Raw genomic sequence first — 15,717 nt, forward strand, 5'->3', positions numbered from 1 at the left:
TTATACCTGAGGCAGTAAATTGGAGTCTTTTTGATTAGTATGACTTGATTGCAGTCATGTTTATCTGAATGTCAATGGTTACACAGACTAAAAGGCAACCCAGAATAAGAATCTCTGTATTTCTATGCACGAGCTAATCAGTGAGATCATGTCTGCTTCTTATAATGCAAAATGATGCATTTTAAAGTCATACAGTACTTATACTAAATAAGGATATTTAAAAATTTGTCTTTTCTGCTTTAATCACACCTAAAAATGATTACAGAGAACCTTTGAGTAATTAGGATTGCCAACTAGAAAGTGAGAGTTTTGGAAAAACTCACATTTTTCTACTTGCAGTAGGCGTAGAACCTAAAAATGAGTCTTCCTGCAGGATTAATTACAAGACTTTTTGTAAGGAATTTAAGTAGATGGTGTTTCAAAAGCATCACAAACACCCCTGAAAGTCAATCCTACTCTCCAGAAGAAGCTCTGATACAGATAGAAATGTACAGCCTCTTCCTGGTAGGTCAGCACATACATAGGCACACCCTACACTCTGAAATACAAAAAAAAAGGCTAAACAGCTTTGGTGGTTTACTTGATAGAATTGTTCTAATTTGCAGCTTTTTACTACTTATACAGACGCATGCTACAATTATTTTTCCTTCAGTGCTTAAATTCAAAATATGTTTATAGAAAATTACAGTCACAATTTATGAGGACAGAAACATCTAATTTATGACGATAAAAAAATACATAGTTAAATTATTACTTTAAAATTAGTAGAGGACATGACATTTTCTGACAAAAGAAACTGAGTAGAGATGACATACTAGTTATAGTATTTACTGAAGCAATTTCTCAAAATCCAAGTACTCATCCATGCATTTCCACTTCCTGATTAAAGTTTCCACAACCTGAACAGAATATTTTACCCTCTAAAATGCAGCTATACTTTCCATGAAGAAAAGTTCTTACCAGGTTAGCTAACATGTAGTGATAGCCTCTAGAATGTTTGCCGAGGATTACAACCTGTGTGGAGAAAAACGTCACACATTATTCAGTTGTAAGAAGATGACTCTTAGCTAGCGGAAAAGAGACAGAGAATGAACATTTTGCTCATCTTCCATGTTCAATCCATGGGCAGCACAAGTATTGCAGACGTGTGGCATTACAGATAAGATCTGTGTTTGCCCTTTGTGTTTGTCAAACACACGGGCAGAGTACAACAAAGAGTAACTCCCAAGGCTGGGAAGACTCTGCTTGCAGACATGACCTTACCTGGCAAATTCACTCTTGTGGTCAGTGTCCTCCCTGCTGACCAGGTTAATTTTAGTTATCGGTTATTGTTTCTGCTCTGAAATGAGGTAATATGGTATCTACCCAAACTCCTGTTTAGTTTATTCCTTGTTTGTGGAGTGTAGGAGAGGTGCAGGACACAGCCCATCATTATTACTGTATTTATTTATTTATATCTTCAGAAATATATTTCTTTATATAAATATCTTTCTTTATATCTTTCTTTATGCATTTATTTATTTATATCTTACTATATTTATTAACCTGTACTAGCACAGCATGGCTGGGCAGGCTCCAAGTTGTACAGGGAGCTCCCTACATGAACCCTGGCCAAGTCTTTTCATGTATGAATGTCTAAAGTTAAATTCCCAAAGTTATAAGCAGTGACCTTCATTGCCTTTTGACAGGTTCCAAAAGGCCTGAAAACCTGTCATTTCTGGTGCATCTAAATGGATACATCTGACCTTACAATGTTTTGTCAAAATTGCCACTAAATGTTATGTTGCACATTCCACTAAGCAACATCTCCTGCCCTGGCTGACCTCACTTGGGCATCTCTCTGTACAAACAGTCATTACATGGAATTGCTAAGGGACAAAAGGGCAGCAGGATGAACTCAGCAGCTGGATTCTCTGAGGGTAATGGGGAACAGTGGAGGCAGCACTGTCTGGCAAGCCTGAACTCTGCCATCCTGTGTGCCCCCTCCACTCCAGGAGTCCTGTGCTTTTGCATAAGGAAGGAAAACAAACACTTCCCATGTCTACACAGCGGGCAGCTGACTCACTAGCAATGCCACTTGTGCAAAACTGTGCCTCTGCCTTCAGATTATAGCCTCAGAAACATCCATCCAGTCCCACAGCCATCAAATGGAACAACATCCACCAGTAAGAATTTAATTTATAATTGTGCTGATTGCATGCATGTCAGGACACAATCCATTCTACCCAGGCTCGCTGGGTTAAAACCAGCAAACATAATGCTGTCAACACACACAAGCATTGTCATAGTATATGTCCTACAAGCAGCTCAAGCAAACAGATGATGCTTTTTGATGAACCATCTGCAAATCTATACATAACCATACAAAGTTACTCCATGATCAGAGAAACACACTCCAAAGACCACACTTTAAAGGAAAACATAACCATTTAACGTCTTTGCTAAAAACAGATGACATTTGAGACACTGACTTTAGATATACTGCTGAGCCTGCTCAAGTTCTTGATTAAATTATTAAGTTCCCAATTGCCTCTTTGGATAGTATTGTCCTTAATAGATGCTATTTCCTTTAAATTCACATTTAATTCTGTAGGAATTTGCATACTTCCAGCAGCCTGAAAATAAACTGTTGTTCAAGTCCTCTTGAGAACTGTATGTACACTCTGTTGGTAGAAAGCATCTGCTTTCCTACACTCACATTTGTTTTCTGTGGAAATGTGCAGGCTTCCTTCAGATCATCTGGTGTGCATGCTATTTGCATACTGAATTCTCTGTACATTTTAATTTCACCTTAAAGGCAGGTTAGAGACAACTTATTTAAGAATAACAATTGTGGTTTTAACCCTAACAACAAATAAGAAAGCTTTTACATTTCTACTCAGAAATGTATTTATTTAAGAGAAAAATATCACCACAGATGAAGTCTGTAAGAGGCTGTAAGAAAAACATACATGGAACTGCTACAGGCATCAGGAGCAACACTGAAATAGCAAATGTAGGACTCATTAGCATAGATCAGACTCAACTTTCGTCTCTTCTGTTGTCATGTCTTCAAAATGCCTCTGTTTATTAAACCTTTAAGAGGTCCAACATACTACAGTCAAGCTGTAATTCATAAAGCATCTTTCAGAAGTGACCTGACAGCATTTCTATTCATACAATCGACCACGCTGGCTCATAACTATTGAACTGGATCTTAACAATGTGTTTCAAATTCACAACACACTACACAGCTGTCCTAAATCTTAACAAGTACAACTCACTCTCCCTCACTCTCCACCCTGCACCAACTGTCCAGCATGTTGAAGGGAGCTGCTGGATTAGCAAACCCAGCAGAAACAATCACAGACATGTGTTACTCCCAGGGGAGCCAAGTGATGGATAAAGCTTTTTTATGAAGAAGGAAAACAGAAGTATAACAGTATAACAGGAGTATAACAAATAAATCTCATCAACTGCTGATACATTGTGAAGCTTATACAGAAAGTGGGATATTGAATAGTGGTGGTGAATAGAAAGCCAGGATTACAGGGCAAGGATTTCACAGAGCTACATGTCTTTCGTAAGTTTGACTTCCAAGACTTAATATTGCTTTCACCTTGACTGAAAGAAAAGCTTATAAGATTTTACACTGAACAAAGGAGAAGAGAAAAAATAGCTGGAAACCATCATGAATAATTCAGATTTCTGATCCCACATAACTCTTGCTTTGTAGATAAAAAGATCATAATGTCAGGTTTGATATAGAATCAAATAAAGTTTGTGTTTTTAATTAACTCTTTGGATATTTCCAATTAATTAAGAGAACATCTAGAGGGAACATAACTAAAATGTATCTGCCTTCAAAATAAATGTGAAATCTGCTGGTCAGCAGCAGGCTTACTTGAAGTACAGACCTATATGGCCAACTGACAAATTAAATCACCATTGGCAATTTTACTTTTCCTTCTACCTAGGGGAGTTATTTTTTGAATGCAAACATAAAGACAATTTTTTTTCCCACTTCATCAGTCATCATTATAACAAACAGGCAACTATAAATCTTTTGCTCTTTCAGATTTTTCCTAAAGTTTTGGAAGATAGCACTAAAGCCATTAAGTGGCTAATATAAAGTTGGTATGAACCACAGTGGTATTTCTAGAGCAATAATGACAATTCTCTCATGAGGACACCCATGTCTTTCCTACGCTGGTCAGCTCAGAATTGTACACAGCTCTTCAGATGCAGCCTCACCACTGCAGAGTGAAAAGGAAGGGTCACCTCTAGTGACCTGCTGACCATGCCAACCCAGTGCAGCCCAGGATGCTGCTGGCCTTCTTCGCTGTGACAGTACAGGGCTGGCTTGTGGCCAGCTCGACTGCCAGGACCCCAAGATCCTTCTCTGCAGAGCTGCTTTCCAGCCAGGAAGCCTCTGCCCAGCCTGTTCTGCTGCATGGGGTTGTTCTTTTTCAGGTGTGGGGCTTTCCACTTCCCTGAACTTCATGAGGTTCCACCCTGCTCACTTCTCCAGCCTGCCAAAGTATTGTAGCACAACTACTTGGTGCATCACTCCTCCTCACCTGGTATCATCTGCACACTTGCTGAGACTGCACTCCATCCCACACCCTTCAGATCACTCAGAGAGAGGTTAAACAGGATTAGCCCCAGTACCCTCAGGGTACCCCAAATAGCAACTAACCTCCAGCTGGCCTCTGTGCTGCTGACCACAACCCTCTAAGCCCAGCAGTTTAGTCATTTTTAAATCTACCTTCCTGCCTCTGTGAGCTTTAATTTTAAAAAGGCATTGAAAAATATAAGCTAAGAGGATATGCTTGCACTTTTAGTGAGAGAAACAGCTATTACGAATTTGGCAGCACTGAAAGGAAACTACCATGTCTAATTAATACCTGTAAGGAGCATATCTTTCCCACACTTGAATCCACTGCCATCTGGTCAGTTCAGTCTGACCAGGATGTCAGACTAAAGGACTTATTCACCTTTATTTACAAATGAGAAAAGAAATTAAAAAACTAGATCACAAAAGTACAGATTACCTCATCTACAGCTCAAAGCCACAATATTTTATGAGTCTATTAGATCTTTCCATAACATACTGATGCTGACACAGTATTGCCACAAAGAAAGTCTGAAAATTTTTACTGTGCTTTTCATACCTGACAAGTGGCAGAAATATGCCACTTTAATGGAATGACAGGCAGAGATCTGACCTGCTGTAATGTGTCTTTCCATTTTGACCATATCTGGGAACAATGAGACAATGTTAACTCTAGAGCTCTTCTTTCCTATGTTTTAGTAAGACAGTAGTAAGCAAAATGAAATTTCCCATAAGATCAGAGTCAAAAAGTGTTGTTTGTGTTGAGGTTATTTGTCCATTAATTTGGGTTCCATTGTTATAAAAAGCCTACTCTTGAAAAAGAGTCTACTGCTTTTCAAGTGCACATGCACATTTCCGAGGACAGGAGAACTTAGCTACCTTTAGTTAGACAGTAATGTGCCTTTACACCTCACTGTAGATATACAATTATTACACCTTTGCCTTCAAAGCAGTGAGCAAATGTCTGAAGTGATCACACAACCACAGCAAACAAGTAAAACTGATAAATGGACTCAGGGATAAAACAATTTTAACAGTGTCATCAGGATGAGCTATCAGTGTTGATTGCACTTCATGGGAACAGAGGGATATCAAGCGTAGCAACAACAGTCTGGCAAGCCTAAATTGCTGTGGAGCACACTGTCTTCTCACCTGGCTAGCAGGTCAGGTTTTCTAGCTCCTAGCCCTATTGAAAGCATTTCTGTTCTGAGGACGGAGTTACTTGAGTTACTGAGCTATCTCAGATGTGAGCAGCTCCTACCTACACTGGACTGAATGACTGAAAAGCTGTGCCTGGTGATGCAGCACCCTATGGAACCAGTGGTACCAGCTAATTTGTCTTCAGGACAAAATGAAGAAAGGAGAGGAACAGACTGTCAGGGTGACCATCCAATTAGTTTAATAGAAACTGAAGGCAAGGCCCAAAAGTTGTCAGTATGTTAGCAAGATGTTTAACCTCTCTTGAGTGCTACCTGCAAGTTCTGCACCTCAGTGCTGCTCCTACCCCTGAGCAAAAGGAGGAATTTGTGAAACACTGCAGAGTCCTCTCCCTGGCCTCGTGCAGACCCTTCCTGCACGGGGGGAGCTGCCCGTGGGCTCTGCAGCCACGGCACTGCCGTTCTCTGCCTCAGAGCACTGCAAACAGCAATGCAGGAGCCACCCCTGGAGTGAGCAATGGACACCAGCACATCACCATTCCTCACTATGTTTGCTCTGCACAGGTCACCCTTTCTCACATAAATTTTCCAGATAGGACTAGGAAAAACAGGAGAACAGAAAACAAAACTTCTCCTGTGGGAACAGGACTTTTCTCATCTAACCAGATACTACAGTAAAAATAAGATCCCTTGTAACCCCAGTAGCTCAATTTTACTGTAAGCTGGCAGAGCCCACACACCTGTTTTCCAATTTACACACAAGCCTCTGAAGGAAGACCAAATTCCCTTTGAGGATTATAAACACTAGACAAGGTTCAACCTTCTCTCAGTATATTCATAAAAAAGGGCTTTTTTGGTGTCATGATTTTGTCTCTTTCTATCACACCAACACCACCAGTGGCAATATATGAGGTTCCACGGGAACCACAATCTCATGGTGACAAAAGACACATCCCAGCTACTGGTGGTCTGTCACTGCCAAACAAGTGATGCCTGTCCTGCCTTTAATTCTGCTAGAGACAAAACCATTTCCACATTTTGTAGGAGCTGCTTCCCTCACACAAAGGGTCAAAACCTTGTGATTGTAACTGTAGTGCAATCCCAGGGAAGGCAATTTATCTCTTCACTTGGTATTAATGGGACAGGAATCTGGCCACCAGGGATAGTGATGCTGTAAAATATGCAGTAAACAATGATTTCATTTATATGAAGAATGAGTACTATATTAAATTTGAGTTAAATATTAAATGAAGTCTGTGTTAAATATTAAGATGAAGATTCCACACACATATTATTTGTTGCAGATAAAAATAACTGAATATATATTTGAGATTAATTCATCCAACATTTCAGAGTCTTCCTGCCCTTTAGAGAATGTCACAAATCTCCCACACAGTCCTATTTTGTATTTTTGTGCAGTATATGGACCTAAGAATTTCACTTTCATACTACTGTCACCTTATACATTTGTGCCTACATTTTATAACCAAATCCTCACTTTTCTCTACAGCACAATATCAAGATCATTTGTTTGGGCATATAAAACATTCTTCAAACAGCTTTTGGCTGTTCCGCAGTGAATCTCTCCCGGGAGATCCTCTCCTAGAGAACCGGAATCTCCTGGAAGAAAAGAACAAAAATGTGCTTGGAGCAAGCAGGGATTTGATGCCTCTGAAGCACTTCTTTAGGTTTTCCCCCTCTTGTCCCCTTCTGGTGTCCTTCTTTGCCTTGCCTCTCTCCTTCACGACAGTCACATCAAGAGTGAAATTCTGCTTTTAGGCCATCTCCAGATAGATTATGGTTGTACATGTTAGTCCTTGGAGGGTAATGAAATGCAACATCTGAAAGCTGTGCCGTGCTTCATTCTCCCTCCATATGGCTAAAACTTCTTTTACCATAACTAATCTGACATTAGCTGATTGAAGACTGTGTAGTGGAATTCACATTTAATTTGTGCATAAAAGGTTACATTAGAAATTATTTCAGAAAAAAAAAGCACAAACTGCAACGTTGGTTCTGAGGGCAGGATACTTCCCCCTAATTTCTTTCACTGTGCTGACAAAATCTTCTGTGCCCTGAAAAAATTTTCTTAAACTCATTTTCCTTGATATGACTTAGCAATATTGTCAGATTAATAAATCTGTTGGCACAATTATTGTTAAAGGACATATTCGACTGCAAAACATCAGATCAGAGCACACAGAGATGAAGACTTTTATGATCTCTGGTAACTGCCATTCATAATCAAAATTATTTACTCTTTAAACAGAATAAAATTCATGAAATAAACTTTCTACCAAAATTTCTTCTTTGTTCAGACAGACAAAACCAGTGTTATATCTCTCAGGACTGCATCTCTCTTCACAATTCACATCCTTCAATACAAAGACCTTCATGTCAAAAATAATCAAAACTTAAACCATCTTTCATCACTCGAAGCTAGTTCACTAAAAACAAGATCAGATACAAGGGGCTGTTACAAGTAAAACAGAAATTCTTTGTGCTATATGAAAAGGATACTCAAAATTGCTGAGACCTTTACCCCTAATTTTGCCAAGACACCTTCACGAAAAGATACTTGTTCCCAGACAGCTTCTCTGAAGAGATATGTCACAGAAATTTTTAATTAGTGAATTCTTTAGATTCTTAAGTAAGAGTAATGAACTAAAAATCCAGTTGCGTTCTGGAGGAGTTTTTTCCGCTGTATTTATGGGAAGCAAATGAGTTATTACATATGTTACTCTGCAGCAGTGGTTTTCACACATAGGTAATTTTAAGGAGACAATATTTAAATTGACTATGTCATTCTAGAATATTTTTTGAGAAATATCCTCCCTTGAGAAATGATCATGAAAGATGATTTAACATTCAAGGAAGTTCCAGTACTTTTTCAAGCCTCTGTAAAATCCTAAGTTCTCCTGAAATTTAAATTTCACCTAAAATTTCCCATAGAGGCTTTAGATCTCACAGATAAGTTGCTTTTCTAGCAACTTATTATGTAACTAGCAGTTACATTTCCTTCAATCTACAGCGCAGCCAGCTCCAATGGTCCCACCATCCCCATTTCCAGCTTCCCATACCCTCTCTTTCCTTCTGCTGCCTCCTTGCTCCTCAGCAGCTCTTGCAGACCTACAAGTCCATATCAGGCAGATCAAAACCACCACTACCAAAGATGACTTCTAGCTTAGTGTGCCTCCCTAAATTTCACAACACTTGAAGTCACTTTCACAAAGACTGCTAATAATGATAGTAATATTACATTTATTCTCAGTTGTCCAAACCTTCTGCAGAAGCCAGAAGTGCTTCAGCACTGTCCCACAGCTTGATGGTGTATCCACATCACTAACTGGAGCTCTTTAGTGCCCTTTGGGCTGAGTGCCCAAACCCTGTGGTACAGGAGATAATATAGATAATATCCAACTGCCCATTCTGGCTTTCAGTTCCACGAAACTGCACATCCAGCACCCTTCAGAGCACACCCTTGCAATCACAGACACACATAAACAATGCTCATTTCTTCTTTTCTTATCCCACAGCACAAACTTCTTCAGTCTTAGCTGCTGAAAATGTAGAAGGATCTATATTCACTGGGGGAAGACAGGAAGAAATTAGGTAAACTGAGTCACAGAGTTTTCATTTTAAAAACACACAAATTTCTCATTTTCTCCATACTTCCCATCAGCATGTCAGAGTAAAATCCCAGTGTTATTCCCTGGAATTGGACAAGAGTCCTTGGAAAAAGAATTCTGCTTATATAAACTATTACTGCATGTCAGGATCACTTCAAACTATTATTTGGATATAACCCAGAAGTGTCGCAGTAATTCAGTCCCAGTGCTCACACGAGAATTTTTTGGAAGGGGTTTTGTACTGCAGAGCACTGCTTTCAAGCAGACCAAAAATACTGAATAGTAGCCATTCTCTTTTCTTTTTTTTCCTTTTTAAGCGTTTCCTTTCCTTTTCAAATGCCCTACAAAATTAAGAAAAAAATAGTCAGTGCAATCTCCTCTAGGAAAGACAAGGTTACTTTTTCTTATTTTTTTATTATAAGTAGCATTTTACTGTGACTGGAATTGCACTCAATTTGCTTTTTTCAATGCTTTCAAAGAGTCTGAAAGGTTTATTCTGCTTCACTATAAGCCGCTCTCTGCAATATTCCCATATAACTTGGTGCATAAACCATGAACTAAAAAAGATTATGAAGAGTTAATTTATTTTTACCAGGTTTAGTTTATGCAGCAGGGCCGACTGTTTTACTCATATGAGGTAACAGAGATACAGCAATATTTTTCTTTTCTGATTCTTTACATGCATTTTCCCAGCATAGAAGATAGTTAAGGTATTTTTAAGGGTCTATGTATATTGTTGATAATTTTATTTATTACACATTTTGGAAGAAAGAGCTTCCAATAATACATACACCATTATACCTCCACATGAATGCCTATGGTGTGACACGAACAAATTTAATTTAGTAACATGGGCTTTTTTTAAGCCAGGGAACATTAGTTTTCTCTAAAATTATTACACTGCTTTCCAGCTGACTGGTTGGATACTGTGGGGTAAGTTTGTATTTGAGCTGATTGATAGGGCCTGATTCTCTATAAAAATAGTCCAAGCTCCCCCTGATGTCTTCAGTCTGCTCCCCAGAGACAGATGGAATTGCACAGGTGAGAGGGGATAAGAGACAGGAATCCCATATGAATGTACAATTACAGAGTGAGAGACTGGACTGGGATGTACTGTGCCACAGAATGCCTGATCCAAACCCACCTGGAGCCTGCAGCAAACACACCACAGCTCTGGATCACACCTCTGGCCCTCACTTCTGGGATGTCTCCCCTCAAGACTGTAGCTGTGAACTCTCAGGGTGTTCCAGACTGCACCACCAGCACCTGGGCTCAGAAAGCCAAGGGGGTGGCCCCCATTCTGAAAATCTTGCTCTCTGAACTGCAGTGGAACTGTGCTCTGTGAGATGCACTTGGGAACACCTTGGTCCACGAGGGGCCCTGGAAAGCCCCAGTGGTTCTCCTCCTCCCCTAGATACGTGATCCATATCACACTGAAGCCATTAATCCCAGCTCAGTGAGCTGTGGAAAAAAGACACACACTCTTGTGCAGCTTTTCTTTCACTTCTTTCCTTGTAAATGAACTGATGAGACACCAGAACTATCGTGCTGTCTCTGGTGATGTACAACGCCTGTTTGCACAGTGGTACTGTGCTATTACTATTCATTTTGATAGTGTGTTTCCTTCCTCTCCCTGCAGTTGGTTCATCTGAATTGTCGCCAAGATGGTTGGTTGCCTTGGAAACTAATTAAGGAAAGGCTTTGGTTAGAAGCAGAGTTTCAAGCATTAAACTATTTGAGAGACAGATGCAGAAATTAAGGTAATGTCTGCTAAGATGAAAGGGCTTATCCTTTATGTATAAGAAGAAAGAACCACATTTAAATGCCACGAATGAAACAAAGCAACTTATACACAAACTGATTTTTAAGACCTGGAAGAGATGACTGAGTGAGGGGTTTCAAAATCAGTCAGGAGCTTAAAAGAGGAGACAAAGGTTCCCAAAGCTATTAGAGATAGAGAGATGTACAAATAGGGAAAGACAAAAACTCAGGGAATCACATGTTGAACAAATTATATCCAGCTCTCCCTTTGCCTCAAATACTCTGTGCCTTAACCCTTCTTGTGAATGCTGTTTTCAAAAAATATCTGTAGAACTAATGAAAGACCAAATCCCCTCCTCCAGTCCAGATATGGCACAAGAATCATCCATGAGTCCATCTGCTCCCAAAGCTCCCCAAATACAACGGCTGGGAAAGGTGAGGGCCAATGGCCCTCTGCACCTCTGCAGAGACTTGTGCACGAGGGTAACAACCGGAGCAGCTCAGTGTGGACACAGGCTCAGCAGTGAGGGGGACCCTCGGAGGGCTCAGGGCAAACACATGCACCATTTCTGTGCACTGAAAAGCTGAATAGACAGGTGAGCTATGCAGCAAATTCAGCTTCTACAGCTACCTATTAACTGAAATTGAAAGCAAATACAATCTCTGTATGAGCACAGTGATATCAATTTAAATATCATCTTCAGGATAGTGGTTGACTCTGTACTTGGAATAGCATAACTGAAGAAAGATTTTGGTTCTCTGTACATTTAATGGCAATGCAGAGGTTGCCATATAAGTGTGATTGTAACAGCATAAGTGAATACTACAAATATTGTGGTAAAAATATGCAAAGTATTAAAAGCAGATGCATGTGTGTGCATTGGTGTGTGAATTAATATTCCATAAATTATCATAAAACATAAAATGAGTAACTGCTACAATCACAGAGAAATAAAAACTCCAGTGGTGACTTCAGGTTCATACACCCCTGGCACAAGAAACAATAGTTAGCTTGGCAGCAATCTTCCACATACAGCAGCTTCCACATTTACAGTGAGATGTTTCTGGATTAATTATTATTACTACTTGATCAGATACATTTAAAACTGTGCTTTAATGTCTTTTGAACACTTTTATGCTTTGTGTGCCATTACTTCAATCATTCTGCAGGATGACTAATAATGCTCTTATAAATTCCTGTCATTTAGAACCTGGCTTGTTTTATGAAATCTGGATGATGGCTTTGGAGAGACATTCCTTTTTACAAGCTGGAAATGCTTTCCTCAGGTAGTGTGAAATGTGCTGTATGTGGGGCAATTAACCCAAGACGTTACTCTCTCTGCTTTAGCAATTCATCTCCTGCCCTTTATGAGTTTCTGCTGACAGGAGCAGGCCCTTTAAGGCAGATACAGCTGTCACTTTTGACTTATCCCCATTCTGACTCTTCTGCTAGCTACCTCCTGAGGGTGCCTGACCTAAGTAATTCCCCTTTCCTCCCTATATGCCCATATGGACTTGGGAGCTGCTGAAACTCGCTGGGTGTGAAGAGAAATAAGTGACCTTTCATTCTGCTTTACATCCTGGTTTCAACAATACTCATGGGTATCTAATGAAGAAACGTCCTAAATTTTAAGTTTCTAGTTCATTGGAAATGTAAAAATGAACTGTACCAGTTTCAGTGTGATGTTACACAACAGTCTACAAAGCAGATACTCTCTTGGAGCCTCAGCTGAACCCCACTGCTCCACACAGCTGCAGACAGAGGATAAAATCAGCCAGTGACACAGCTGTGGCCCTGAGCCCTGGAGAAGGTGACAGGCACACTGCTCTGCAGGGTCTGCTCTGAGCAGCACAGTGCCTTCAGAGGACATGGCACTGCTGGGCTTCACAAGCAAAGCAGAAGCTGAAGCTACTCATAGCTCTGCTTCAAGTGACCCTCTGGATTTGTGGGCAATTGTATTTTAAATTGCTACGGAGAACACAGGCAAACCCCCACCAGATCATCTGTTTCTAATGGAACACATAAACCAGGAAGTTTACATGACAGCGGTCTTGAATTTTTTCAATTACAGTTTTCCCTATTGTTATTTTTAATGGCTGTTCATCAACCCAATACTGCAGTTCTGTGTTTATTCTTATGACACCCCAAACGTGAAAGCTGCTGTGCAGTGAGCTCACTCCTCTGAGATCCGAGCAGCTCTGCAGAGAGATGCAGCTGGGGCTGTACAGAAACCCTGCACACCTCCATCCTAATCTCAGAATTTCACACTCGAAGGTTGTCACAGTCAGTGCGAGCACAGCACAGAGTTCAGTCAATCAGATTACCCTTCTTAATCCTACAGAGGCTTCACTTTAAGTTGTCTTTGACAGTCTGGCTGTCATTGCAAAACTTTGGGGACTGCATTCTCTACTGTAATATTGCTTTTGCTTTGTGAGATGCCTTCACTTAATACAGACACTGCCTTGGAGCCTAACCTTCACGACTAAGTTTGGAGATAGCATCCTTTTGATAAAAGCAGGCAGTCTCTGGAATAAACAGGTCTTTTGTAAAGTTTCACCATTTTGATTCTGAATGGAGTTTCTTCCTCCTTGTTTGCCCTTGGGAGATTTTCTTCTAAGTGGACATAAAGCCACTCTAGTCTGAAATACAGCTTATTATCCTGGGAATAAGAAAAACATATTTCTTAACTCAAAAACATGTCTCTAAATACATGGTTGAACAGGCTAAGGCTTACTGTTAGCTCTCAGAAGAAAATGTTCTTCTGTTTATGAGAACAAAATTTTATATCTATCTGTGAAGAAATATAGAATATTTTAGCATCAAGGGACAAGAAGTGTGGGGAGCTTATGAATTTTGCATGATATAAGTGTTGCTATCTGTATGCCTGAGAGGCCAGTAGATTGAATTGGATATAGTATTGTTGTGCAAGGGGGATGTAGATCCACATGCTCAGGGGTTATAGAACTACAGGGCAGGTGAACAAACAGATGGCAACTTACAGAATAACTACTGATTTCTCTGCTTCCCTCTAGTCTACAGCTGAAGAGGTGTGGGCAGGGTATCTACCTCCAGCACAAAATACAAGGCGCACCACAAAATCTTCTGAATGGGGAATGAAAACAAATCAGCCTGCAGTATGAAATTTGGCACAAAACAGGTTACTCAGGCAGAGTAGGAGCTGAGGTGCCCTCTTTCCCTGATCTTATACTCACAGCTGGGAAGATCAGGTACAGACAGCCCTGAGAAGAGAAATACTTCATATGACAGGTCTTGGAAATGTAGGGACATACACACATGTACCATATGCTAAAGGCACACAGAATACTCAAGGTCACTGACTCTCTGGAGGAAGGTACAGAATATTCCAGAATGACCTGCAATCTCAGAAGGAAATCCCCAGATGTGTAATTGTCTTTGGATGAGCCTGAATTTTTGGAAGAGATGTATACTCTGGTCTGAACTGGTTGAAAAAAGGATCAAAGGAAGAGAAGTGCACACACTGACCAGCCTGATGCAGGAAAAGAGGTCACTTAGTGAATCCCAGCACTAACACAAAGCCATGATACATGGCTCCTGGAGCAGAGCACTGACAAGCTTGCTGAATGGGCTGGCCAAGAGCCCAAAAGTCTGATAGCAAACTCAGTGCGTGTGTAGACTGTTTAGTGGTTTACAGTCTGTTTATTTCTGCTATGACTTTTCTTCTTGAATAAGTTCTATTTAAGCCTTGAAATCCAGGGTCACTGGCAAGTGCTGCTGCTGACTCAGAGTGAAATAGCAGGTGCCACACAGTAACCACATAAACTCCCTCTCTGGAGGGAGGCAGCACTCCCAGAAACTAATGGGAGGGTTGACCTTTGGAGTTCTGCTCCTAGGAGGCCAAAAAAGGGAGAGGGATGGAGAAGCAGCTGGGTAGAGGCAGCCTGCACCAGCCCTCTATGGACACAGTTTGTCCATCAGTGCTCTGACACAGCAGTTCAGACAGGTAGGGTGTCTTGGCTTCCTTTTGTTCTCACTGGGAAAAACAAACCCATCTGCAAATGTGCATCAGCAAGAGGTAACAGGCTCAGATGTTACTGCTTCTCAGCTGAGCAGCCTTCCTAGACTCCACACATAGCACTGAATTGACTTTTTAAACTGCAATAAAACGCTAGATTTGAAATATGCAAATCCTGACTTATCTCTCCCCTCAATATTATGCTATCAGCAAACACACTTGGCTGAAAAAAAGACAACTCTCCATTCCCTTGAGCAAACTGGATGGATGGATTTAAATATGACACATGTTTGTGAAAACTTTTAACTACTTTATGAGAAGATAACAGGGTAAGCAGAGGAGATGGAAGGAAAAGCCTACAAACAATAACTGTTCAGCTATCGACCTAGGGTCCATCCACCATTACTGACTTTCCCTGCACAAATTTAAGTCACTGTTTTTCAGTATCCAATTAAAAAACCTTTGGAAATTGTTGACAGGAGATATTTTTAGCATCAGGAGCACCAGCATATTTTGTAGAGTTTGGGGAAACCTGGACACCCCAGTAGCAAATTTTTACTTAACAGATGCTGATCACACTG

The 15,717-nt window shown here is 40.4% G+C and overlaps 1 protein-coding gene across 2 annotated transcripts in view; it reads right to left on the minus strand.

Annotated features, from left to right (window-relative positions):
- Nucleotides 1–15,717, minus strand: part of GRIA3 (glutamate ionotropic receptor AMPA type subunit 3) — a 143,688-nt gene that overhangs the window by 61,335 nt on the left and 66,636 nt on the right. For both annotated transcript variants that reach the window (XM_041396396.1, XM_041396395.1), the window contains exon 5: nt 961–1,014. In XM_041396396.1, coding sequence (XP_041252330.1) covers nt 961–1,014 — 54 coding nt within the window. The remainder of the gene's footprint in view (nt 1–960; nt 1,015–15,717) is intronic.

The sequence above is a fragment of the Onychostruthus taczanowskii genome, unplaced genomic scaffold (assembly GCF_017590055.1).
Source record: "Onychostruthus taczanowskii isolate IOZ18803 unplaced genomic scaffold, ASM1759005v1 scaffold13, whole genome shotgun sequence".
NCBI lineage: Eukaryota > Metazoa > Chordata > Aves > Passeriformes > Passeridae > Onychostruthus > Onychostruthus taczanowskii.